General features: G+C 39.3%; 1 protein-coding gene across 1 annotated transcript; it reads left to right on the forward strand.

Annotated features, from left to right (window-relative positions):
- The first annotated feature begins 402 nt into the window (after positions 1 to 402).
- SLC23A2 (solute carrier family 23 member 2) lies at positions 403 to 27,845 on the forward strand. The gene is made up of 15 exons (XM_059831525.1): positions 403 to 646; positions 1,311 to 1,409; positions 6,864 to 6,980; positions 8,206 to 8,363; positions 12,921 to 13,009; positions 14,514 to 14,584; positions 15,730 to 15,911; positions 18,957 to 19,077; positions 19,790 to 19,946; positions 21,518 to 21,665; positions 22,241 to 22,346; positions 25,388 to 25,517; positions 25,659 to 25,796; positions 26,961 to 27,056; positions 27,607 to 27,845. The coding sequence occupies exons 1-15, from the start codon at positions 515 to 517 to the stop codon at positions 27,837 to 27,839; spliced, it is 1,977 nt and encodes a 658-aa protein (XP_059687508.1). The 5' UTR covers positions 403 to 514; the 3' UTR covers positions 27,840 to 27,845.

Genomic DNA, 27,845 nt, shown 5'->3' on the forward strand with positions numbered 1-27,845 from the left:
TGCCAAAATAGTAGTGATACCAATTAAAATGCAGTTTTATCCTGAAGCAGTTGTTCAGCATCCTCAGGCAGATTACTCTGAATGTCCCTCACGCAGCTGGCATAATTTTGGGTAAGGGTGTTCAGCAGAAAGGGCTGTTTCTGTCTGTCTGAAATAGGCTCACTGAAAGTCAGGTGTGCTTCACTGTCCATCTAGTCTAAGCTTCCTGGATGCTTTTTATTTAAAAATAAGTTGTTTCAAAAGCAAGGATTTAGTTATACAGCAATGAGCTTGTGAGTAGGTCTACAAATTTACACGCTTTGTGTTTGTACATATATCTTAGGTAATCAAGAAAAAAATAATTTTTCTCTTCAATTCCAGGTGCCATCGATGCTAACGATACTTAAAAAAGCAACCCTAATGTCCCAGCTGGATTACTGAGCACTTCTCTGATTCCTGGAGGTGCTGCAGTTTAAATAAGAAATTGTCCTTAGTACCTGGCCTGTCATCCCAGAAGCATCCGCTTGGGTGCTGTATGCAAGTCCTTGACATTCTGGAAACGATGGGGATTGGGAAGAATACCACTTCGAAATCAGTGGAGGCAGGAGGCTCAACAGAAGGCAAATACGAGGATGAATCTAAACATCCCACCTTTTTCACCCTGCCTGTAAGTAACACATTCAGGTACTACGTGGTCAAGCTCAGTGTGAATCAGTTAATAATGCTTTGTTCTAATCATGTTGCACAAAACCTTTATTTCCACAAGCAGTTAGTAAAACCTCTTTTGCCACTAGTTACTGTTTATATATAAACATGGCCAGTTATGTTGTCTGCAGTTATTCCGCTGCTGCGCTCCAAAGCAGTGCTGTTTGCAGGACGTGCGATTCCCCAGGCAGTTCATGATTAGAACAATTAACTGTCCTACTGCAGAATGCACCAGCCCCCGGTACGTCCTGAGTTGCTCGACTAAGAGTAGCAGGCAACAGCAAGGAAACATTTGCTTGTCGTCTTTTGCTTACTCAGATTTTCAGTTGTATCGTTCTGTTGTACATTCTCTCCCTCTTAAGAACTCTTCCAAACACTTTGCTGCTGGTTTCCCCCCACCTTCAGCTGACACTGTCCAGGCTCTGAGGAGCTGTATGCCATGTCTTTCAAGTTTCTGTATGTTGCTAGACCTGCTGTTATAGAAATGATTGCTTGCAGCGCTTGTAACATTTTCTGACAAAATGTCAAAGGCAGATGTCAAGTGCCAAGGGAGAAAACTGAGTGACATGAGGTATGATGAGAAAATGTTTAAGACCTTGTGTTTCTTTTTTTGCTTTATTTTTAAGGTCGTGATAAATGGTGGAGCAACATCCAGCGGTGATCAGGATACAGAAGACACAGAGTTGATGGCCATCTATACTACAGAAAATGGCATAGCAGAAAAGGTATGTATGTGGTGGTTTCCTTTTAGGTGAGAACTCGTTCTTGCTTCTTCAGTTCTGTTATTTGTCCTCACTAGTTTTACTTGCCTGAGAGATTTTCTTTCTCTAATCAAGCATGCTGACTTGCAGGTTCAGATCAGGCTTGGGGGAGTTCTGTCCTCATGACTCTTCTGGTCACACATTTTGGTTGCAGAACACGGGGAATGACTCAGCAAATGTTAAAAGCAGTTAATGCACTTTGACCTGGTACCGAAATTCATAATATGCAATTTTTTGATTTCGTCATTTCATTGGCCTTTTGCATGGTTTCCCTGATAAGGTCATTCTGTTCTGTTCTTCAGTTCTTAACTTTTTCTGCATTTAGTCAAATAAACTGGTGGTGTTGAGCACCTTCGAAAGTGGGATCTTTCCCACTCACTTCCCAATTTCTTCCAAGCTCCAACCTCATAAACTTAATTTTTCTAATCCTCCTCTCAAGTAAGGGGCTGCTTATTAATATTTAGCGATAGCTTTGTGAACAAAGTTCAGGTCTTTCATAAAAATACTTGAACGTTTTTCCTTAGGATAACGATGATTGTATCTTAGCTATTCAGAAGGACCCAGCTGTGGCCTCAAAGGAGGCCAATTTTGTTGTGATTTTTTCCAGCTTTTTTCTCAATTCCATCATCCCTCAAGCCTGCTCACTAATAATCTTGCAAGAAGAGACAGTGTGAATCTAAGTTTTTGTTTAAAACAGGGAAGAGGATTACGGTAAATCTGAACAGCACTTTCTTCTGAAATGTTTATATCTAATTGGCTTTGTGGTTAAGCCTTATCTCCGAAAAGCCTCAATTTGACCAAATTTTTCAGATGTCCTAATTGAAACAAGAACAAAACTCTCTTGGTTCCAAGCAAGACCATCATGATGCTCATTTCTTTGAGGCTGTAACTGCTGTTGGGGCAAGGATGATACCAAAGGGTCTAGTTAAGCTTTCTAACTCAGATACCAAGATTGACTTACGAATTTCAGATTTAAAACGTGTACCCTAAGCAGGTGATTCTGACAGAGGTCTTTTAGTGTTACATTTTAAAAGAATGTTAATGAATGCCACGATGTGCCTTCGTATACTCTGTCTCTTACAGATAGTCTGCCTGTATGTCTTGAATACATCTCTACTACCATCTTGATCATGCTGATATTTTAATGGACAAATTTTGGCAACTATTGACATGCATATGTCTGTGATGGCTGATTTTTGGAGCATGCTCAGACTAGCGTGGAGAGAGACAATCTGATAAAAGCCTGGAGCAAAAGGTGTTGGGATGAAATTGTGCAACTAAGATTAGCAATCTCTAGACGTTAAAGCATGTCTTCATGGCCTGTTTTTACCAAACGTATATTTTTCTCCCTTCCACTTGATCCATGTGATCAGAACTGTAAATGATGGATAATAATTCACCTTCAAGAGACCATGAGCTTTTAATCAACCCAGTCTGCTTCAGTTGAAGCTTTGCTGTGGCTTACAGTGAATGAACAGCGAAAGGAGGGGCTGTGGCAATTAACAGCCTCCTGTATTAAAATAGTATTTCTGGTAATCTAGGCAAACCTTCTGCTTTTCACTTAAAATAAGTGTGTGCATGAAGCATGTTTGTTCTTGGCTTTCCATTCCTCTTGAGAGGTTGTTCACCAAAAAAGCAGATGAAAGACCTTGAATAAAAAGCCTTTAGCGAAGAGGGCTGAAATGTATTTAATTGCTGGAGGATGCCCAATGCTTGCATTGTCTCGTGATGTTTGTTAGCTGAAACAATAAACTATTAGCCCAGATGAGAAATAACTGTAATGCTGCATCCCTATAAAATAAACAATACTGTATTGCTTTTTGCTTAATAGAATTAATTTGAACATGTTGTCGGCTTTTTATTTAAGGTATTTCTCTAAAGGCCTTGTTCCCCACAGTTAATCAGTTTTCTTTTGGTCGTTGCCACTAGTACTTGATAACAGGGCCTTCGTCTTCCACTGTTGTTGGTGTTTGCTTCTTTGGATTTTGGGGTGGGTTTGTTGGTTTGTTACCCCACGCAACATTTTTGCTCCACCTTCATCTGTGTCTTATTCCGCCCCACCCCCCCACCCCCCCCCCCCACCCCCACACTTATTCTGTGGGTTTTTTTTCATTTTTGTGCTGTCCCACCTTTGGCCAATTAAAAGTAATATTTTAAAAAAGAATTAGTCTCTGATCGGTATCTCATTCATCCCGGTGCAGTTCATTCCCAGCAGTTCCCTACAGCATACGGTGGCATACTTGGCAAGCACCAGCACCTAGTCAGTACATTAAACCAGCAGGCACATGCTTGAGATATGAAAGGGCCAGTGACTACCCAGTGACTTACCAGCAGGATAGCCAGACCTCACCCTAGTTCTCAAATTCCTCGTTGTTCAGTCTTGGTCTCTTTTATGTCGGTTCCCTTTAGCCATTGTCTGCTAAAGGTTTGATGAAGGTGAAAGCTTCCTCTTCCAAAGCAGAATGAGTCTGGCTTTTGGAAGGTGTGAGGAATATCCTAAATTTTTTTTTGTCTGACCACTTTGCTGTGTAGGACAGACATTGCTGTGACAATTATGCCTTAAAGTTTGAAATTCTTTTGTTAGAAGACCTATAAACTTCCCTTTCTAAAGGAAAGCTTAAATTGGTTAGCAGTTGCTGACCTGTGCCCAAAGACAGCTTTCTATGTGCCATGGATGAGTTGTTGACTTGTTCCTAGGCCTGGTGCCTGCTGATCTTTTTGTTCTTTGCAGACAAATGTAGGTATAAATGTAATCACAAATGAAAAGCTCTGAAAGGACTAATAAACTTGCTGCATGTGCCATGGTCTTCCTGGTGGAAATAGGTCATCGTTTCTGATTTCTGCTGCCCAAAGACAAGGGGGAACATAATAAAATATAATATGATAGCAGGTCATATAATATAATAGCAGGTGGAAAAGCTAAGGAATGTGCTTGGTGCAACCTCATCAGTTCTATGAAGAAAAATTAGTGTTTGGCACTAAGTGGAACAGTTAGGTAGCTACTGGATATTGGTCTGGCAAAGTTAGAAAAGCTACAAAAGAGGCTAAAAGGTGGGTTTTCAAAAGGCAGGGGCCAAACCAGAGCCACCAGTCTGCACAAATCACTTGCTGGATTTTTAGAGAATCTGTTTTCCTGCATGAACTTTGAAAATCCCATTTCTGTCCATCCTTGGAAGGAGTAACGCGGGTTGCTCAGTGCATGGTGGTAGGTGTTTTATCTTTTCACGCTGCAGTCAGGTGGAGAACTATCCACTGTTTTTTCTCCTAAATCTGTGCTGCTATTTGGGTGGCTTCAGCAAGCTAATGTTGACGTGACTCATGAAGCAAACAGTAATTTCTGCTGATACCTCCCTGTTCCTACCTCACAAGCAGATGTTGTAACCATTCTTACTTTTCCTTCCTGACCTCTGCCTCTCTGAAAGTGTATGATGACCTCTTAGTCAAAATGTTGAATAAACAGGCAGTATCACTGGTGAGCAAAGTTCTCAGGTGGAGCGTATGTTGCAGTGAAATAGAGGAGAGGTGAGGCAATCATACACACGCACATATTTTTTTATATATGTGTGTGTGTATGTGTGTTTTTATAGCCTCTGGGAAGAGGTTAACAAAACTACTTTATAAGAACAGAAAGTATCACAGGAGCTTCTCTGGGTGAATCTTTTTTTTCCTGAGCAGGTTCTTAGAAGAAGCCTCTAGTGATGATAAATGTCCTGCTGTTTGTCCATAACTGTGTTGGCTGTTGGGTCTTCCTCCTTTCTTTGTACGTCAGCCGCTTCATGCCCTGCCTTGGATCTACACATAATTGCATTGACATGAGGATGTACACGTTTTTCCCTAAATTCTAGTTAGAGACAAGACGTGTACAGGTCTACTGCTGCTCACTGCTCTCCCTCCAGTATGAGGTGAAGCTCTAAAACTCTGGTTCCTGATTTTTCTTTTGTTTTGTTTTTTAGAGAATCAGGTCAGGAGAGCAGTCTTTCATTTTTCAGTCAATGAGAAAATGTCATTGGTGCTGCAGATCGGCAAGATGAGCTGTGCAGTGAACAATTTCCCTTTGTTTATGACCTATACCTTATTTAAACTAATCCTGGTGAGCAGATTGCTCGACACTTAATGTTGTTTAAGAGTCTCCTGAAATTAGTGTTTCTATATTTTGCTTTTCCATTGTAATACCCTTGACCTTTCCATAGCGATGTGGTCATTTACACTCCCTGAATCTGAGTTAATCCAGTGGCGTTTGTTTTCCCAACAGAAATCAAAGGTAAGAGGGAAATACCGTGGGTCAGTTTGGCTTCCCTGACCTTGTAGATGCTAAACCAAATGGAGATTATCTAAGCATAATCTGTGGATGTGTTGTGATTTTTTGAAGAAGTAAAGACCATTTGAGGCAAAGTCACGAGTCTGGCAAAGTTCCCGGTCTGTGTGTAAGGCTACTTCACATGAGTTTGTTATGTTCTAGTGTGGATTAGGTCAGAACAGTAGTTATATAAGGTATTTTTTGGATAGTTGAGCTGAAATGATAAAATCCGATACTTCCTCCTGCTTTTGTTGTTGGTATTTGGGCTTTGGAGCATTGTGGTTTTGTTCTCAGGAATTTCAAAACCAGAGCGTTTGAACGAAACAATTCCACTTAGTTGTAAAGAAGAAATGATTGAGCTGAATCTTGTTTTAATGGAAAATCTGCAGGGGTTTTCATGCGTGTATATGTGTGGTCAGTTGTTAGGTCTCTGCGAATTAGGGCACATGGTAGGCTAGAATGTGGTCTCGCTTAAATTCCTGTAGGTTTGGAGGAAGTCCACTTGACTAATATAAATTGGCCGTGGATGTATTCAGTTACAATGATTAGCATTTTTCTTGACTGCTTGAATGTGGGGTGGAAGGAAAAATAATAAATCTTGTGGCTAAAAAAGGTTAACCAAGACTGAAATTGAGTAAGAATTAAGTGGGGAAGCAATTACCATATGAGGAACTTTCTTGCCTGTGATTTGGGTCTCTTACACAAGGATAGCCATTCTGCTTTGAAAGTAGCCATTGTTGACTCTTCTACTTAGTTCTGATCCTTCCTTTTTTTTTTTTTTTAAATAGTTCTGTCATGATAATCCCATTTTTTGGCACCTTTTGTCTGCCAGGTTGGTTAATCATAAGTGAACAATTGTGTTAATACAAATAAGCAGGGAATGGCTTATAGAAGTGAGTGTGTTTGGTACAATTTCAGTAGCTACAGCTGGAGAGGAGCTTGTCGTCAGAGGTAAAAGGCTTTAAAAATGCAACATATCAGCGTTGCTTGGGAGTATTATACCAGCCTCAGAGTATCTGATAGTTCAAATTAAGTTTATTCATATGTAACAGTAACCTGTTGTCCTTTGTGTCCTCCCCCACTTTACCCTCCCCACCTTTCTACCCTCCCTGTCAAAATAGAGCTCTTTGGCAGAGACGCTGGACAGCAGTGGCAGTTTAGACGCACAGAGAACTGACATGATTTACACTATTGAAGATGTTCCTCCTTGGTATCTCTGCATATTTCTGGGGTTACAGGTATGTTTCAAAACAGCTATAATATTTTTCTCTGTAACTTTTAAAGCTTGTTTAGCATTTTCTGTGTAGTTCGTTGCATTTGTGTATGTGATAATTTTATTCTTCCCACGCTCTCACATGTTTGAAGAAAGTGTTAAGATAATTTCTTCTGAAGTTGATCACAAAGATTACTGTGTTGATAATGATCTGTATTATTGTTCGCTGGCTTATGCATCTGTGAGGTTCACTTCAATATTTAGTCTTCTAAGCAGCTGTTAGTAAATAAGTGAGCAAATGGTGAGTGGTAAGCTTCAGAAAGTGACATTTGGCACCTCTAGAATTAAAGATTGAGAGAGAGAATGGTTTAGTCCTGAAATCTTGAATATTAAAGCTGCTACTCTAGTCATTTCAATTCTGCAAGCTTGAAGCAAGCATCTCCTGGACCTGCAGGCTCGCTAGTAAGCGGGGCAGGCAAATTCTGCACTCCTTGGAGTGAGAGCGTGTGCTTCCTGCAATGAGTAGGACTGTAGTGGTGAGCTGGACCCTACTACCAGCCCAGCCACTCACTTGTGTGAAGTGGAACAGCTCGATTCATCTCCTTTCTTTCCCAAATGGTAGTAATATCTGTCCCACAGGAATGCTGAGAATTTGTTGAGATTTGTAAAGTATGTTGAGATCTCCAAACAAATACATTCCGAAGCATCCTTTTTATTTCTGCTTTCCTCAAGGACAGGCAGTTCTGTAGGGATTATATTTTCACTTGCACTGTTGAATGTGGTGACTCTTGTTTGTTTGTTTGTTTGTTTGCTTAATGTGTTTGGATTGAAAAAGAATTAACAAGTACCTAGTTTCTGGTACTTGTTAGCTTGTTTGCAGCCTGGTTTGTGTGTTCTCTAAGTTCATTTGTAAGCTAATGGTTTTTCACATGGTTGAAAGTGAATGGAGTTATTTACCTGCTTTTCTGAGTGAGAAGCTGTTTTCGGCACAGTTACCTAGATACCTCCTCATCAAGAGCAGTAGCCATGTAGCTATGTAAATAACCTAGTTTATCCTACAGAAATAGCGATCATTAGTGGTAGCTCGACATGGAAGGAAAATACTTGAAGAAATGCTTAGGACCAGGAAGTGAGAGCTTTGGTGGGTAATTCAAAAGCAAAAATATCCAACGCAAAAGAAAAGATGGTCATAAATTTATTTACTTACTAATATTGGCTGCACTATTAACAAACTATTTTTCTCTTCACAGCATTACTTAACATGTTTCAGTGGAACTATAGCAGTGCCCTTTTTGCTAGCTGATGCCATGTGTGTTGGATTTGACCAGTGGGCTACCAGCCAGCTGATTGGGACCATTTTCTTCTGTGTGGGCATCACTACATTGTTACAAACAACTTTTGGGTGCAGGTGAGATTCGGGACTTGTTTCTCATCGTTGAGATGGTGAACAGACTAGACATCAGTTGGGATTTCCAGGGTGCGGTCTGAGATCCAAGAGGTAGTTAGTCTATTTTCAAAGGATAAACATGAAACACAAGATAGCAGGTCAAATACAGGGCAGTAGGGAAAGCTTTTGGAAAGCTGCTCCCAAAAAAATGTGGATCTGAAATCAGAGAAGGCATTCGAAGGGTAAGAAAATACAGCAGGGGCAGGGAGAGGGAAGAAGGAGGAGGGGAATCCATGAGGACAGAGAAGGTAGAAGTGGTTCTGGGGGAAAGGGAAAAATACACCTTGGTGAAGAGGAACTAATTTTGTTACTTTTATTAGTTTCTTGAATGATACTATATTCTTGCCAATATTTAGATGGTTGTGATTAGTCCTACAGCAAATTGTGTGCTTGTTCCCATAAAGGCCTGGTCAAATTAAAAAGGTAGGGAAAAATTATGAGGGTAACTCTTTATTCTCTGAGCTGAGTGTCTCTGTTACCTTCCAGTACAAACAAATAATTTGTTTTTATTTGTTAGTTGCTCTGAGTTGTAGGTAATGATCCTTCCCTGAGTTGGGAAGAAACACATACGTCAGTGTAGCCTTACAGGGATGCCTGTCCCTCTCCTTTGGTCTGCTCTCCTTAGGAGGATGCAAGAGACCAATTCAAGTGTTAGCAAATACTTGTAAAAATCTGGTGTTGGTAAGAACAGGTTGTTGTAAGTTTTATTAACATGAAGATAAATCTTTTTTAAAAATGTGTGTTCTACAGCAAACACTGCAGAGATATGTTTGACATGTTTACTTAAACTTTTGTTGACTCTGCCTGTGAGAACCAGGAATAGCTAAAACCTGCAGTTATTTCTTCATCTTTTTGAATAAACCAAGAGTGATAAGTAAAACCAGAAGAAAAGTGTGTATTTTAATAGTATGTCCTCATATGGTTACTTGAATGATTCATGGGTCATTTAGTTCAATTTAAGAACAATGTGAACTGAAATCTTGCATTCCAATAGAAAATGGACAAACACCCCCCTTTTTTTTAAAGATTTATCTAAGAAACAGAATCTTTGGGTGGAAAAGTTATCTCAATAGGGTGCAGAAGGCAAGCCTATGGTAGATCACTTGCAGTTGTAGGTCAGCTTTTCATCTAAAAATTTTCCAAATATTTCAGGTTTTCCAACGTAATCTTTAGCTGCTATTTTAGTTAGCTTCAGTTAGCTTTCTTGTCTTTTTTTCCTTTGAAAAAACCTTCCCTTTATTTTTTTATTATGTCTTACCAAACTTATAAAATCGCTCTGCTGTTTTGTGTGAGGAGTTCGTTCTGATGACAAAACAGCATAATGAAAATGGTTGAAAGAGAAAATTTTCTTTCCCTATTGTATTTTCTTTTAGTCAAGACTACCTGCAGTTAATAATCATATTTTTGGCCTCATTGGCTCTGTGTGCTCATAGGGTGGCTTGCCTTAGCTGTAATCATAAATTTTCAAGTACCTCATCTGAAAGGAGGCAGAGGAGCAGAGTTGTGCCCTTTGGTGTTTTGAACCTTTCTTTTAATGGGAGTGATGTATTATTCCCCCCCGCCCCCATCTTCTATTTGTGCCTTATATAGGGAATTGAGGGATTGTTGACCTAGGCGGGAACTGGAAGATAAGGTCTTTTATTGTTCAACTTTGAGTGTCTCCTCCCTGGATTTACTGAAGTTTAAAATCTTCCAGTTTTGTAAGAAGTGCAGAGTTGCGGATGGAGATGAACTCAAAGGGAAGCTTGGTTTTCCTGTGCTTCTACCAGCTTTCTTCTTCTGCTTCAAATTTATTAGAAGCAGCTTAGTTTTTATGCTTCCTGAGACTTGTATCTCTTCACAGAACTAAAGTTTGTCATATTTTGGGGTTTTTCCCCTTACTAATCTTGGGCTTTTTCTCCTTATTACTTACTATAGAGTGATTTTGGGCTCTTGCAGAAACCAGTGTGGTCCCATCTGTTTGAAATGCTCTGTTCCTTCTGTAGAATCCCACCTCTGCCCTCCGAGGTGTTTTTTTATGCTTTCCAGTGGCTTACACTTGTATGTGTTTATATACTGAAGAGGCAATTGTGTTTGGGTCTTAAAATAAGTGAACTTGTATTTAAGGAGAAAATTTCCATGGTTGAATGGTTTATAACTATTTAACATGTGATTCTGGTTTTATGTAAGGGTGGGAATGGGATATAGCAGCAACGTTCTCTAAATGAGTTTTTAAAGTATTTATTGGCAAGTCTGTCAACTGCAAAGTATTTCAGCAAATAAAGTCACTACGGTTTCAAAAGGTCAAATTCCATGGTTTAGAGGTCCTTGAAGATGGATTTAGCTCTATTATGAGGAGGAGTTGTGGTCAATTTGGTACCCATGCTAATTTTAGGAATTCAAGCTATTTATTAGGTTATGTAATAAGCCAAAAGATTTGGCAAGGATTCAGAGTAATTAGTATGACTGAGACAATCAAATACAGCTTCAATATACCTAAACATTTTAGGTTTGTTGCTGTGCCCATTGCTACATTGTCGAAGCATTCTTGCATCTGTGTGCATTCTTGCATCTGCGTGACATGTTAAGATAATGAAGACGTTTCCAGATGACTTTAACTGCATAAAAAGCTCTGTCTTCGCAAGGGCTGGTGTCAAAATTGAGCAACACCGCAATTTAGATGTGAAATTAAAATGATACCCCAGTCATAAGCTGGTGGTACTTTACCCAGCTAGTAGAGAATGCCTGGCTTAGCAATCGGAAAGGTGTTCCATAAGTCATGTTCCAAACTGCAGCTGTCCCTTCAGAAAGAGACTGATTGTAGTTGGCTGATTTTGAGTAATAAGTTTAAAAAAAAAAAAAAAACAACAACTTTTTTCTTTCTGCTTAGGAAAAAAAAGGCAATATTTTGAGCCTACTGGCCCTTCTGGTAAATATTCCAGGTTAACTGTCTCATATAAAGTTTGAGCAGATAGCTAAGCGAGACGTACTGAGACCTTATTATGCAATATGTATGCAGGGTATTTTATGTGATACAAAACTCACAATCTGGACCTAAGTCTCAGTACAACTGACTTCATCATGGGAGAATGTGTTTGCAATGTATGTTTACAAAATCATTTTTGGGGGGGACGGAGTACTGTGTAGGTGGGACGGAGGAGTAACAGCTTGTTACAGGTATTGCATATTTTGCCATGGGCACCACCTTGCTCAGTTTGCTTAATGAACCTTGAAAATTAAGGTGACTCATTCACTCGTAGCTACCAACCATTGCTTCACCAAAGATGAAGCTTTGATTTTCACTTGAAGAAACTCAGAAGGGATTTGCATGCCAGTCAGGTGTGCTCAGATGGCTCATGTATTTTATGAAGTTTGACTTTCTAATGCAGTTTTCAACGTTTGCGGTAGGTGGGTCAGCTTTTTAGATTGCTCGTGGCCCAAAGTCCTTTCCAATGGTAGTTCAACTGTTCTAACTTCCTGCCTGTGAACTTTACAACCACTGTTAGTAACATGCTTCTGGTTTGATCTTTTTTGTTAAGCGTGTATAGGGTTTTTTCCCCCCACAGATTCTTTTGTTTCCTTCTTTGTGCCTTTTCTGATCTTTATTTGAATCTGCTACAGTCAGTTCTTTTTCCTTTACTGGTGCTTGCACTGGCATTGAGGCACTTCGTTGTGGCTGTGAAACAGCCATAAACACAGTGCAATAACTAGAGCCACATGAGCAATTGAGTGTTCCACATGTTAGAGTTTGAGATCTGCCATTAAAGAGAATCTTATTAGCATCCATTAATGACAATATTTATAGAATAGTTCAAAGTGCATCTTCTCTGTAGTTAAATAACATCTGAATATTTGTAATGTTATGCAGGCTACAGTTGATTCAATAAATATGTAGTTGGTGCTGGTAGATGCTCTTCAGATCTTAAACCTTTTGGGAAGTGTAAACACCAATGCTAAGAATGTCATCTTGAAATTCTTGCAGTGTTTGTATTTATTGTTGGTAGCCACCTGGAACATCTAATCAGCTCTTATCAACCTAATAGTTATTTACACATACACTTCAAGATGAATGTATAAATGACTGTACTTCAAGTCATGCAGAGGGAAGGTATTGAGTACGCAGACTGCATGCTGCACTATCAAAGAGCTTTTTTAATGTGGCGGGACGGTAAAAACTGCACATTCAGCAGTCTGGCTGGTACTTACATCAGAACGTGCATCTGTATCCTTGTTGTGCTGCTGAGTCAAAACCTTAAATCAATGTCTGGTACCTGTGTGCTGGTATCCAGTAATTATCTGTTATAAGCATTGTATTAATAACTTCATGCATGTAGTATCTTCTGTTAGGCCTTTGGTTTGTGAAGTCTTAGTATTTCTGTGTCTCTTCTTTTTAATAAGAAATTCTCGTAGGTCACATTTTTAATAACCCCCAGTAAAGGATGGTTTTGAGGATGAGTAACCGCCTAACTGCAATTGATATCCTGACACAGTACCGTAACACTGAGAAATGTCAGCATCTCTTCTTTCCCTTTCCCTCAGGTTACCCTTGTTTCAAGCAAGCGCTTTTGCATTCTTAGCACCTGCTAGAGCAATACTCTCCCTGGAGAAGTGGAAATGTAATAACACAGGTAATTATCGTTTATGCTTGTTCAGATTTAAGTGACAGATGACCCAGATCACATATTGTGCAACTGCCAAACCTTTAGGTACAGAAACTGCAAGTAACGAGCAGGGAATATGAAAAATTCTCTCCTTTTACAATGTTAAAACTTTGTGCCTTGGAAAAAGATTCCTAAAAATGCCCTTGTGGAATTCTGTTTCTGGGTTGTTGGTTTTTTTTAATATAAAAAGTGTTGACAAAAGAAATCTTAGCAGTAGCATAAAACAATTCTTTTGTTAACAATGTAGAGAAAGGCAGAAGGATTCTGTAAATGTTCCTTTCTGGTATTTGGAAATAGTGAGTTCAGTCGAATCCTTTTGAGTTGAGTAGTAGTTTGAGCAATGTTCAGCATGACCTCAAGACCAGTATTTTTACCTGTTTAACTCATACCTGATAGGTTTTGCAGAGCAAGCTTTGATTATATTTGGATGTTAATTTTAACTTTGCTAACTTCATAATCCTGAAAGGTTTTGAATTTATTTAGAGTGAAAATGTGCAGTAAAACTGGTTGGGTACAGGGCTTTTGCTTTAACTGAGGTTAGAAAACTGGAGTGGAAACAGCCCCGGCAGTTTTCTTTTTAATGGGGTGTGGTTATTCAGTAATAAGGCTGTGGGCACTGCAAGACAGCAGTGTAGAGAAGCAGGCTGCTTGCTTCTGACTAAAAGTCTTCCCAGGGGTCCTTTTGATTCTCTAATCATTTATATTTATATTATTTATGTGTTTATACATCTCTCTTGATTCATTTACGACCATCTAATTAGTTTTCCTGATGTTTTTTCTATAGAGAACTTAGCTTTGAGCAGTCACATTTTCTCACTGGGGGAGTCAGACTTAGCTACTGGGAAATAGCACGTGCGTTTCAGTGCCCAAGATGTAAAGGCAAACTATGGTGTGCTTTAGTAATGCTAGCTGCGTGGGATATTGCTGTGCACCAAAATGTGCCAGTATCCTAATACACACCTTGTTGAAAGAAAATACTGTCTGATAACCTTTGATGGCAACGTAATTTTTCCACACTTTAGCTTTTCAGAAAGAGCATTTTCTGCATCTTGGTCTTGAACCTTTTAACCTTCAAAAGGTGTCGGATGGGGTTATAACCACAGGTCAATTCATCTTCAGTGAGTGACCTAAATTAGTGAACAACAAACATTGGAGTACTTGATTCCTAGTGTGCAGTTGAGTAATTCTCCATTCATCTGTTTATTGGAGTGGGAAAAGAATCCCTAGTTGACCTTTCTTTCTGAAAGTTATTATTTTTTTCCACTTCGGTACAGTGGGTAAAATTAGTGGTTAGCTCTTGGGGAATGCAAGCATGTTATTACTTGATTTGTAGCATTGCAGAACGTCTGTTCTGTGTAAATCAAGGCTCATTTGTCAGACACAGCTTAAGGAGAGATTTATTTTGTATTAAATGGTGGCAAAGTGGCCGGGGAATAAATACCTGTGTTTTTTCTTGTCTTCTTTTTGTAAGATGTAACAGTTACAAACGGAACAACAGAACTGCTTCACACTGAGCACATCTGGTATCCCAGAATACGAGAGGTAATGTAGGAGTAGCCTTTAGCTGTTGATCTGTTCTATTCCAGTTAAGTGTCTCACCTAACCATCTGTGTGCTCTTGTCTTTAAGTTGTTAATTTCTTCTTTCACTGCGATTTCATTTGAATATATCCCTTTACTCATTTCATGGAAGTGTTCATCTTTTCAACTTGTTCATTGCTGGACAGCAAATACAAGGAGTTAGTTACCACATTCCAAAAGATGTGCAGTAAAACGCACAAGCGAGACGAATGCTTTTCTTGTAACATTTTGTGATTTGTGCTCACTGGTGGCAGTTCAGCTGCTGCTAGACCACTTGCCTGCTGTCACTCTGTTCAGCAGGCTGTCCCGTGGAAGGTAAATACACAGTTAGCAAATCTGGTTCATCCCTAGGTGTCTTAAGTTGGAGACTATTCCGCTAAGACATTGATTCTCCCAAGAGACTTGCTGAAATATATCAAACTCCTTCTCCACTCACAGCACTGCAGTCTGAACTTCATCATGCTCTGCAGAGCCCAGGATGAGGGTTGTGCCCAGGCATCACACTAGAGTGGTAGATAGCGTAGTCCAAATTAAGGCGTGTGTCATGGAATTTATCTCCCATCCCGTTGCTTTGGGCTGCAAACTTTTTCTTAATTAAAAACAACCCCTCTCTCTTCCCCATGTTCAAACCATAGCTACATCCTGCCAAGAGCCCTGCAGCCAAGAGGGCTGACAGTCTCCTGAGACCACAACGCTGCTCTATACCAGCTTCTAAGGAGCACTTGTGAACAATGCAGCATACACTCTGCCCCTAGGAGCTAGGAGCATCACCTCCGTGGCGCCACCAACCCTTGCCGGTTCGATCTGAGAGCTTAAAGGTTAGCCTGGAACCCAGGTCTCCTGTCTGACAGTGTGATGTGCTATCCACACAACTACCAGACTGGCCCACTGGTCTGTTGTGTAATAGTTTTGTGGAGAAAACCATAAGTGTTATGCTTAAGCAATAAGTCACTTAAACATAATGAGCTGTTTTATGACGAAAAAATTGCTGAGTTCTTCTGTGTCACTGAATTCTTTTAACTGCAGTTTGTAATCCAGAGAAAGAAATGTTTCGGGTTTGCTTTTAAGATTTGACTGAACTGTCTCTTTCCCGTTCTTGTGTGTTCAGATCCAAGGTGCTATTATCATGTCCTCCTTGATAGAAGTGGTGATCGGTTTGCTTGGCCTTCCTGGCGCCCTGTTGCGATACATTGGACCTCTGACCATCACGCCAACTGTTGCCCTTATCGGCCTCTCCGGTTTCCAAGCTGCTGGAGAAAGAGCAGGCAAACACTGGGGTATCGCTATGTTGTAAGTACGCCTGGGTGTTCTTGGCTTAGGCCAGGGTGTCCCAGTTGGTCAGTTGTCATGCAGGAATTTTGGAGTGCCAGGGAAAAGCCAGAGTCTGCTCAGCCGCCAAAGGTAGCATTGCAGTGCTCCCAGCATGGAGAAATACCGTGTGCAGGAATGTGAGCGGGTCTGTGTAGGGTCAGCTGGCAGTTTGGGAATAAGGACAGCAGCAACTCAAGAAGAGGAAGAAGGAAAAGACAACGGCTGAAAGTGAGGTGTGGAGAACAGAGAATTTTATAAAACAGTAGTTGGTCTGGGAGCCATTGGCTGTGTCTAATTCAGTGCTACAGGAAAGATGATTTAGCAAAACACCCGAGAGATTAGTGAACAATTTATATTTCTATTTTTATGATGCTATCGTGTATGCTTCTTATTCCGCAAAAGCGGGCAAATACCATTGGTAGTAACGGTCCATTTGTTGTTATTACTGGTTTGCTTATCTATAGCCAAGAGAAATTTGTATGATGACAGAGAGCATGTGTATTTCCATGAATGCCATCAGTCGATGAGGCATACGCAGACAGATTTCTGTTTAGTAGAGAAAAAGGCTTTTAGAGTGAATTTTGGGGCATGATGTGTGTGTGCTTCTGCAGGTATAGATGCCAGGGAAATTAAAGAATTGAGGTAAGTGGTATGAAAAGGAATAACTGAGAAAAATGAGATGAAGAGAAGACACAAGCTTCCTGTGAGAGGCTGTGGATAACCAGCCAAATAAGGGTGGAAACCACATTTTAAAGAGAAGGAGACTGGCCAAAGGAGTTGCTGTATTCAATGTATAGCGACCAACTTTGTGCTGGCTCTGGAAGCGGAAGGAATGACTTGATGAGATCAGATTCTGATCTGACTAATCTGTTTGTACAGTACTTTGAACATGTAAAGTATTCTGTAAGTGCAGCTTATGATTAAAAGGGCTGTTTAATTCTCTTTTATCTCAGATATTAGCATCATGAATATTTTTGTAATTCTATTACGTTAAGCAGCTGACCCAAAGGAACGTTTTATTTTCCTATAAAATAAATTCTATGCAAGTTGGAACTAATGTTAAATCAATCAAGCAGACCTTTGGTGATTTGGACATGGAAACGTGTAATTAAAGTTGACATTCTGCAGATGGAAAAAAATAAATCAATTTAGGAACAGGATTTAAATACTACCCAGTCAATAAGTATTTCTGGCTTCTGCCACACAAAAATGTGCACTAGATTGTTGAAAATAACTCCATAGCCATCTAGAGCCACTCAAAAGTAACTTGATCTCTACAAGATGTGCCACTTGAAGTTGTCTTGACTGTTCTGATGTGATAAAAATACTGTATTGCTATCTAGCACAGCAGAATAATACCTGTGTAAGAGCTATTATCTTCTATTAGCTGCAGATGCTATTTGACAAGATTTTCAGTTTCCCAAACAGTTTTCTGACCTCGCTTGTTCTGCGGGTGCCAGGCTGAAAGAATTTAATCCATAAAACACGTCGCATCGTGATCTGTAAAAAGGGAAATTATTCCTGAATTGGTCTTTGCCTGTATACCTGGTGAACAAAACTGTTTCTTTGGGCATTCAAAGATTTGGTAAGGTTTTACAGAATGGCAGTAAGGCCCTCTGCCATGTAGCCAATATCATATTATGCCTACTTTGTAGACAAGCAAACTGAGAGACTCATCCTGATGGTTTCAGTGAATTGGTTTAAGGGGGTTTTTTTTAATCTTTTCTCTCTCTCCTGCTTTAGCAGCCTCCGTCATGCCATGCAATCCATGTATCCTCCTTGACATTATTTACAACTCCGTACTAAATAAATCAAAATAAAAAGCCACCTGTCCGCGGGGCTAGTGTGACAGGATAGCTGCTGTTAGGGAGTGGAGCCCATCTTTCCATAATGGACTTCGGGAGAGATGCCAAAATGTTTCCTGAATGCAAGGAAAAGGTGCCTTTATCATTCGACGCTAGTCGGGGGGTAAAGGCTCTAAATGACACCCTTCTTGTGCAGCGCTCTTTGTTCCTGGAGGTTGAGGGAGAATAAAGCTCTGTTTTGTTTCTTACAGACTGAAACTGATCTTGGACAGGAAAGGGAGGGAAGCTTAAAATCCGCCTTTTTTTTTTTTTTTTTTAAGTCAGCTGATAAAAACATAATCTCAAGTTTTAGAAAAGCTTTGCTTCTTCAGACAGCTTGACTCTTTTGTGTAGCCTTTTTATAGCAAAACTGGTTTTGGCTATTTCAGAATTGAGCAACCTGCCCTGGCTTTTTATTTTTCATTGCAGTGGATACTTATTTTAGCTGTAGAGTTGATCTAATTTTTAACTTCTAGAGGAGCTTAGCAGTTTTGACAAAGGGGAAAGATGCATAATACTTGAGGCATCTAAAAACTGAAATAAACTGGGTTAGTGGTAAACTGCAGTTGAAGGGAATCTTGGTTTTGGGGGCTCTATTCTGCTTGATTTACAGCTGTTTAGTGAAAGATGCATGTACAAAAAAAGTCAGGATTGTTAAGAATTGAAGAATTTCCCTTGACAGAAATTTTTCAAGTGCTTCGGAGTTTTAGGCAAATTTTGAAATGTAAAAAGTATTGTATACTGTCCTCTACTTTTCCTGTTTCTTTCCATTTGCTAGCAGCAACTTTGTGCTTCATATGCAGAGCAGACCTGGACACACAGATAGTTAGAGTTTGAGTTGAAAAGAAGCAAGCAGTGCAGCGTAGCTCTTTGCTAACGGCTGCCTAGCTCTGAAGATCTTTCTCTAGTCTGATTAGTTTTCCTGGTTTCATTTACCTGTTTGCTGCTGGCTATTGTTGCAGCACTTTAGAATATAAATTATGTTGTTTTGGCTTTCATGGAATAATTTATTTAAATTATATTCTCTTACGATGCTTTGTCTTGTGCTAAATGTAAAATGTACGTTTATATTCTGTGTCTGAAGAGCCTGAACAGGTTTGTGCAGAGAAGGATTTTTAACATATTGGTGCTAATGACATGTCTCTCTTGTCCCTCCCTCCTCCTCCTCCTTTTTTCTCAGGACTATTTTCCTAGTATTGTTATTTTCTCAGTATGCCAGAAATGTCAAATTTCCCTTACCCATTTACAAATCCAAGAAAGGATGGACAGCATACAGGCTGCAACTTTTCAAGATGTTCCCTGTAAGTAATTAAACTTGTTCCTCAGTTGGCAAAAAAAACCCCTAGTTTGTATTTTGGGGTTTTTTTGCTTGATTTTGTATTTCTTCATAGTACAATAGATCATAAACGTGAGATAAAAGCTTAAATGGGCTTATGGGAAACTTAACTAAATGGCTGATTTGCCACAGGAAATAGTCTCATATTGTAGTCTTGCCAGATCCCATTCTGGTATCTGTCTCTGATGAAGAGTTGTTGGAGTGATGAAGATCGTGGAGGGGAGGGAAGGGGGGAAAAGAAGATTATGTTTATGCATGCAGTGAAAGCCTAAACTGAGCCCTCCAAAAAGGGGTGGCGAGATCATTATCTTCTAATTTTATGAAAGCAATACTCCATTCCCCCATGTGAAAGACTTCTTTTTATTTCTCTGGTAAAGGTGAGACTAATTCACTAGTTTGTTTAAGTGCCCATTTGGAGACTTTCCCATTCGTTAGGAAAGAGAAGAGGCTTGCTCTAATTCTAAAGCTTTTGTAACCGCACCCTCATTAGGGGCCGGGGGGGGGAAAACACCTAACGGGTCTATTACAGGATTTACTGCTTGTTCAGACTTAAAATATCACTTAAGATCACACTCAGATATGTGTGTAGTAGATATTCTGTGCAGGAACTGTTTGCTGTTGATGAATATTGCCAATGATAGTTTATTTTAAACAGCTTTTTTCCTCCTCCTTCACAGATTATTTTAGCTATTTTGGTGTCATGGTTGCTTTGCTTCATCTTCACTGTGACAGACGTCTTTCCCCCTGACAGTTCGAAGTACGGCTTCTACGCTCGCACAGACGCCCGACGAGGAGTGCTGTTGGTGGCTCCATGGTTCAAGGTTCCTTATCCTTGTAAGTATGTCTGGTTTTAAGGGCTGTTTTTCTAATAATAAGCCTGAGAGGATAATTTCTGTTGTTTTTAGAAGTGTTGCTGTCTTTCTCTCAGTACTATATTCTGATGCACTTCAAAATGGACTGACCTAAAGACATTGTAGGTGGGGATGATGGTTTTTTTTCTTGTTTTCCTCTTTAATTTGATACCTTAAGGTCTCACCCAAGAAAGACCGAGTCTCTGAAACTTGAATTTGTAGAAGGCACTTGCAGGGCTTATCTAGGTAACTCTTGACTTCTAATAAGAGAGTGACTGTATATAAAATGTGGATTTTCAGGGAATGGTTGATTTATCTGTACTTGTCAATACTATGGTCAGCTGCTGTTAACGTTATACAATAATAAGGATGGGCTATTACAACTCCTGTAGAGCTACTGAAGTAATTGATTCTTGTTGTCTAAAGAATCAGTAGCGTGTGGAGTTTTTTCCAGCTTAATGCACTTCCCTGCCCCAAACACACTCGTTCTTGACTTAGCACAACGTAACAACTACGCAAAAATGTCCAGACTTGCGGAAGCAGCATTGGAGTTGGGCTGATGGGCAAGTCAGAGAACGTCAGTCAATGCTTATCAGAGGACAAAAAAGTATTTACAAGAGAGCACGAAATGCTTTACACGACATCATGAATGTTTGTATTCTTTCGCTGGCCAACTCTTAAGTTTAAAGCTGTTAAAGGCTGTTTCTTACGGCATGAGGTAGGGTCGCACAACTGGTTCACCCTTGTGCTGCTCAGAAATTAATGGGGTAATAATAGAATAATATTCTACTAGAATAGAATAGAAATTGTTAGGAATACCATCAAGTTCTAATGAGGCAGCTTCATTGTGGTTTTCCATATGCTTTGGTTCTGATTAGTTCTTAAAAGAAACCACTTCTAAAGCAGTACTTGCAAGATGTATAATAGAAGCTTTTGGGAAAGAAGAGGAGGAAAACTTCTCCACCCTGATTAGACCTTTCTTACTTGTGAAGCCTTGTTCATTCACATTTGTGTGACTTAAAGTTCCTTTTGTTGCGAGAGACTCATCTATTTCAAAGACATAAAAGCATCAAGGCAATTGCTATGGAAAACCTGCCAAGCTTTTCTACAGGCTTAAATTAATCTTATTTTCTCTTCTACAGAAATTTGGAATTGGAAGGTGTTTGTGCAATGATCATAGCTGGTTGTTGGCCATTCTCTTCGGTAGACTAAACTTGTAACCAAAGACTGAGGTTTTTAGAGCAATAATAATTATGTGGCATTCGCCTCACTGATCAGAATTGTTTTTTCACAAGCAGTAGTTCAAATTCCTTCCTTCTGAACAGGAGGAATTTTTTTGGTGGAGTTTAGGGTTTTTCTGGCTTTTTCCAAGCATGATCAAAGCAGTTGGTTAGGCAGTTTTTCCTTTGCTCCTTTCATCTACTTGAACTTGCCAGACTGTGTTACTGTGAAGGGAGTTTGCTGATTCCATTAAAGCTGAATAAATTGCTGCATGTTTTGATATCTAAATTGTTTTCTGTGGCACGAGAGATTTCAGTTTTCTTTTCTTCACAGTTCAGTGGGGACTGCCAACAATTTCAGCTGCTGGAGTAATAGGAATGCTTAGCGCAGTTGTGGCTAGCATTATTGAATCAATAGGAGATTACTATGCCTGTGCCAGGTTGTCTTGCGCTCCCCCTCCACCTATTCATGCAATAAACAGGTATGTCAAAAAAAGAAATATTTTTCAGTTTCTAAAGCTACTTCCCCTTCCCCCCCCCTTTTTTCCCCCCTCCTTGGGATAAGACAGGAATGTGCTCTGAGATTAAATGTTACAATTCGGTCAAACACAAGGGCCAAGGATCTGAAATACAAGATGCAACTGTCGTGTTGAATTATTTTGTTGCAAATGTAGTGTTGGAAACCTAGTGCTATTCCTGCTAGAGTCCCTGGAAGTTAGTGGTACAGTTTTTGTAGAGACAGAACTGTAAATCGGTTCTGGAATTGTCAAATTCACCTGAAATGCAATTTTAGAAATAAAGAGCAGCTCTAAGTTTGACTTGAATTATTTTGTAATTTCCTCAGTTTAAGAACGTGGGTACCTAAGCCATAGGAAACAGAACTCAAGTTGGTTTTCCAGGTGTTTTGGAGCTTGAAACATATAATAATTCAAAATACAATAATTCATGTGGGACAGGTGCCTTAACAGGCACCAACATAGGATGCAGTCATCAAGCACCATCTGAAGTGAGTCTATGCTAATACAAATTTGACTCCTTTTCTGTTTGTGATTTACAGAGGGATTTTTATTGAGGGTCTCTCCTGTGTTCTGGATGGAGTATTTGGGACAGGGAATGGATCCACTTCTTCCAGCCCTAACATTGGTGTCTTGGGCATCACGAAGGTACGTGCTTTACCTTGATTACTCAGTGACTTGAGTATTTTATCTGCTCTGGTGGAGGGCGTATGCCAATTTTATGTTTCACAGCATGATCCTCTTCCAAGAAACCATACTACTTAGTACTTTGTGCAGACAAACTTTACACAGCATCCTAAATTTACATAACTTGTCTGTACCAGCCATTGTCTAATGGAAATGCATTCTAGGTAAGAACCTAAAAGATTTTATTTTTATTTGGAGTAAAGGGCAGTTAGAAAACCTACATAAAGCAGGTGATGCTAAATAAGCTATCCCTTTGAAAACCAAGAAGGCATTCCAGGGCTCTAGGGTGTTCTGAGTTGAGACATAAGCGCTATAAACTGTATAGAAATTGACACTCTTTTGGACATCTTGACTCTGAAAGCATTGCTAGAGAGCTGACTATTTTTAATGTCTCACTTGAACACACAATGAAATACAACTTGAGGTCCTTGGGTCTTATCTGGTCTGTACTGGGACGTTACGCTGACAGAGCTAGAACAGGAGCTGCAGTCAAGGTAACTTCAAAGTTAAATGTACCCTAAATATTTGTTCCTGTCATGATAGGTTTTTAAGGCACTGAGCATGCTTAGGGGATTACGTATTTTTTGGGGTGTTACTCAGCAAAATATATAAGCACTTAAAGAATTTCTTTGTTCACATGTGGAACTTGAATGCCTTACTGAGCTGGGAGGCCTTGGACTGCAGATAGATTTGCTTGATATTGTTAATTTAACCTTGTTAAGAAATATCAACGGAATTGGTAAGAGGAATTTATGTTGTAAATACGTACATCTTGTTGCATATTTCGCTTGGAAGCTATAAATCCCCTTCATGTGTACAAAATAGAAAATGTATGCTCTCCACTTGCAACAACTCATCCCTCTGACTTAATCTAATAATAGATGATGAATTTATCTTCAGCCATGTTTTTTTTCTGCACAAAGGATGATTCTGTTCGGTTTTAGGGTGGAATATAAATACTAATAGCACCATCTGCTGTCTGTGTAAGTCTTCCATTCAGCTGCTGATGGAAATTTCCTAGAAGAAATTTTGGTTAGAAAAATACTTAAAGAAAGGCTTATTCTGTTCTTCTCCCTTTCTGTTGTTACTTCACGGGAGTTGATATGAATTAACAGCACTTTTTTATTAACAGTTCACAGAAATGAGTGTACGTTTTGCTTTGGAAGAGCGAAAAATGAATGTTAAACTGGCAGCTGTTTCAGAGAACAGAGTTAACTACAGTTAGGTCTCTTCGGAGCGCACGATGGAAGACTGAATGTGCCTTATCCAGAATGGCACAGCTGGATGGCTGTGCTCCAGTGTTTTGTCTTGTTTTCCTGTCTGCATACTCATTCCTAAACACCTAATAGTTTTTCAACTTCAATTTATATCAAAATAGATTTTTGGCATGTAAATACTCTGCTGTTTATTTGGGAGAGGAAATCTTCAGTGCTCATGAGCAAAGACTACCTAGTCCTGGTGATCTCATTGTTCCAGTGCAACATTTGAAAAGCATTTGCCTCTCTTGAAATCAGTATATGATTACGCTTAGAATTTAAATTTGAGGCTTCAACTGGGTGTAAATACTGCAAAGTCTTTGAGCTAGTCTGTGAGCGAGTTTTATTTGATGAGAGGAGGATCAATTAAATCTGATTAGTTGGGGCAAAAGTATAGGCAGCTTATGCCATAATGTTGGTGATGAAATGGATACTCCAGTAAGGTAGGAGGTACCATATCATGCACTCCAAAATAATCCCATAAAGCATGTGTACGAGTGCCTGGGAATAAATAATGTAGTTTGAGCCAAATGCTGACCAGGATGCTTTCAGTAGCTTTCAAAAGGAGCTTAATTTGTTTGCCTTGTAGTGATTGAGCATTTGCATAAATAAATGTTGCTATCGTGCAGATTTTTTAAAGAATCTGCCTGTTTGTTGCAGGAAGATAATTTTAGAGCAAGATACTGGTGGTCCTAAGGAAATTAAGATTAAAAAAATAGAGAAAGGTGCAGACTAACTTCTGTTGTTATTCTAGCAAACACCCTAATTTACTGGTCTAGCTTTTGTTTGTAGGTGAACACATCTCACCTAACAGTTAAGCAGTGAAGAATAGGGGGAAAGAAGTACTTTTACCCTAAACATGCCTATTGTATCTTTTTTCTCATTTCACTCATTTAGCTCAATCACACATGATAAGCAAATTAATATCTACTTGTCTTTGAAGCTTAATACTCTGTAACAGGAGACCCACAAAGGGTTTTGCTAGAAAACACCTTTCCAACGTAACAGGGGGTTTTTTGTCCCTGGTGCACCTCTTATGCAAGTATAATGCTATTAAAATACCTAACATTCAGGTTTATCAATTACCACTACAGCATAGTGCCAGAGAAATACTGCCCTCAAGTCTGAATGCTCAAAATAAAAATGGGAAGGAAGTGCAGGCACTTGGTTTCACAGTGTTAGTGCAGCCATGATTTGCATATGAAGTGAATTCTGTTCTGATCTCAAAGGGGGATGTTATAAAATCACTTGATAATCTCTGTCTAGAAAGCCTGCATCTCCTTCAAGTGAACTGCGTGGTAGGTAACTTAATATGTATATTCTTGTGTAAAAGGGCAGCAACACAGGGATTTTAATTTTTTTTTTTCCATTTGCATTACAATTGATCTGTTTGCTGTCTCTCCTAGTTATGGTCTATTTGTTTTCTTTATTGTAGATGGGACTGCACCACATTTTGTGGTTATTGTGGCTATAGCAGTTACAGATGGTTTTAAAGATCACTTAATGTTAACAAAAACAAAATCAAACAAAGTTACGTTAGAATTGGAGTGCAGCCATGTTACAGCTGAGCCCTCCAAGACATTTGTAAAGGCTCTGCAGCCTGTGTTTTAACGCCACAAAAAATACACATGGAACCTTGAAAAGAAGTTTTAAATGCGAAAGAGAGTGATAAAATAAAATGCAGAGAGTGTAGTTGGACTAAGTGTGGAATTTCTCCAGTGTCCTTTCCTTTTTGTTCTCCTGCAGGTTGGAAGTCGCAGGGTTATTCAGTATGGGGCGGCCTTCATGCTCTTGCTTGGGATGGTTGGCAAGTTCAGTGCTCTCTTTGCATCGCTGCCTGACCCCGTGCTTGGTGCCCTCTTCTGCACTCTCTTTGGTAACGTATGTTTTTTTGCTCCTCTTTGTGTACTATGCGGCTATATCTTTTTACTCTAGTGCTGTGTTTATATGTATGTTGCTATCTTTTTTTGAAGAAAAAGGCTATATAAAAGCTGAGACTTGTTTTATTTTTATTTAGGGATGATTACAGCCGTGGGTCTGTCTAACCTCCAGTTCATAGATTTAAATTCTTCTCGTAACCTGTTTGTACTTGGATTTTCCATTTTCTTTGGGCTTGTCCTTCCAAGCTATCTCAAACAAAATCCACTGGTCACAGGTATGTGTTTCTGCTGAGTTACATGAAGCATACTTTTACCTTGTACTCATATGCAAAGTACATACAAGTACAAAGTAATGTAAAGGGTAAAGAAGAGAAAAAACAAAGTATTATGGAGACAATCAAAGCTATAGATAAGAAGGCAGGTGTGTTCAGAGGAGAATTAATTGAGATGTTGAGCCCTGAATTGAATGTTTCAGTGGGATACATCTGAAGTTGTCCTGCTTTCTCTGGGTACGATTGTAGAGCAGTGGAAGGATGCGATTGCCAGTTGGACTGGCAGAAAGACTAAAAGAGTGAATCTGAGTTGTAAATGACGTTTGTAAAATGATTGTAAAAGAATAAGGGGAGATACCAAGTAGAGCTCGGAAGTTAGGAATTTGTTTGGGGTTTTGAAAATTTTGTCACTGCAGACGTGTTCTGAATCTGAATTTGAATGAACTCAGTTTCAGACTGTTAGCCAAATTATCGTCTTGGTGAATTCATGGAGAAGGTTTTCTGTTTTAATACTACCTTCTCATGGCAGTGTATGTCATCAAAGGAAGACTCTCTACAGGAACACTTAACTTGCTTGGTTTTGGTTTTCCTTTTTTTTTTTGTTTTTAAAGGAAACATTAACAAACTTTTTATAGCTATCGTTTCAGAACCAGATTTAAGAGCATATCTAACCTACTTTAAGTTGTTCAGAAAAGTAGATCATTCAAGCGGACTTAATGATGATACATTAATACAATGTTCTTCTGTGAATTGGTGCTATGAAGTCTTGCCCTTTTACAAAGTAGAAGTTTATAAAAGGGATTATTTCAGTCCACTTGATTTTACATTATGGACATTTCTCCTTTTCCATTTTGTAGTTTTCTATTTTGTTTAAATTAAGCAGTTGTGTCTGCAGTAGGAAACTTAAATGGCATTTCATGACATTTTTATAAGCAGCTGAAAGTTCATGGAGTTACGTTTTGGGAAAGAAGGGGTCCCCATGGTGTACTACATTAGTTGAAGGTTCTTCTGCATCTATTCCCATGTGGTTTTAAGAGTCCTATTTGAGCAAATTCCTCGGTGAACTCAGTAGCAAGTTTTCCCAGTTGACCTATGTGTAAATCAGTAAGATGTGTATGTGTACGATAAAAATTCAAATTCTAAATATCTTTTTTCCTGTTCTTCTAGGAATAGCGGGCATTGATCAAGTATTAAATGTTCTTCTCACCACAGCCATGTTTGTCGGTGGCTGCGTTGCATTTATTTTGGATAATACCATTCCAGGTCAGCATGTGAACTTGTCATTTTATCTGAAATAACAACTGCCTTTCTGAATGAAGATGGCACGGCGTTTTCATGGAGGCAGGAGATGAGGAAGAGATTACTGCTTTTGTTGTTGACTTCTTTAACACCTAGAGCAGGCTGCTTAACACCTGCATGCCTCAGTTTCCTTGAGACCACTTTGAATCTTTTCAAGTTAAGGTCTCCATCCTATTAAACATATAAAATAGCTGATAAAAATCAAACCAATATAGTCGTCTTCAGAAGCCAGAGTAGAAATATTTTTAAGATCTAAGCCTGCTTCCATTCATTTGAGAGGAAAAATTTGCCTTGACTTCCAGTTACAAAATAAAACAGATAATAGCCATTTCCAATAAACATTTTTTTCCCTCTTCCTGCCACTTTGAGGAGTCTAGAAGATCTTCCCAGTGCTTTGCTGAAGGTCGTGTTTGAGACTTGGGGTTTTCTTTCTTCTCTTAATCTCTACTGTATGTGTGTGTGTTTACGTAAAGATACTCATGTATATTTTTTTTCCTTTTATTTCGACTTCTAGGAAGCCCTGAAGAAAGGGGAATACGGAAATGGAAGAAAGGGGTTGGTAAAGGAAGCAAGTCACTGGATGGCATGGAAACATATGATTTGCCTTTTGGCATGAACTTTATTAAAAAATACAGGTGTTTCAGCTTCCTGCCCATCAGCCCTACCTTCATGGGTTACACGTGGAAAGGCTTCAGGAAAAGCAGTAACTGCAGGAGTTCAGATGAAGACTCAGAAGCTGCAGTATAGCCTTAG

Source organism: Gavia stellata, chromosome 31 (genome assembly GCF_030936135.1).
Source record: "Gavia stellata isolate bGavSte3 chromosome 31, bGavSte3.hap2, whole genome shotgun sequence".
NCBI classification, from domain to species: domain Eukaryota; kingdom Metazoa; phylum Chordata; class Aves; order Gaviiformes; family Gaviidae; genus Gavia; species Gavia stellata.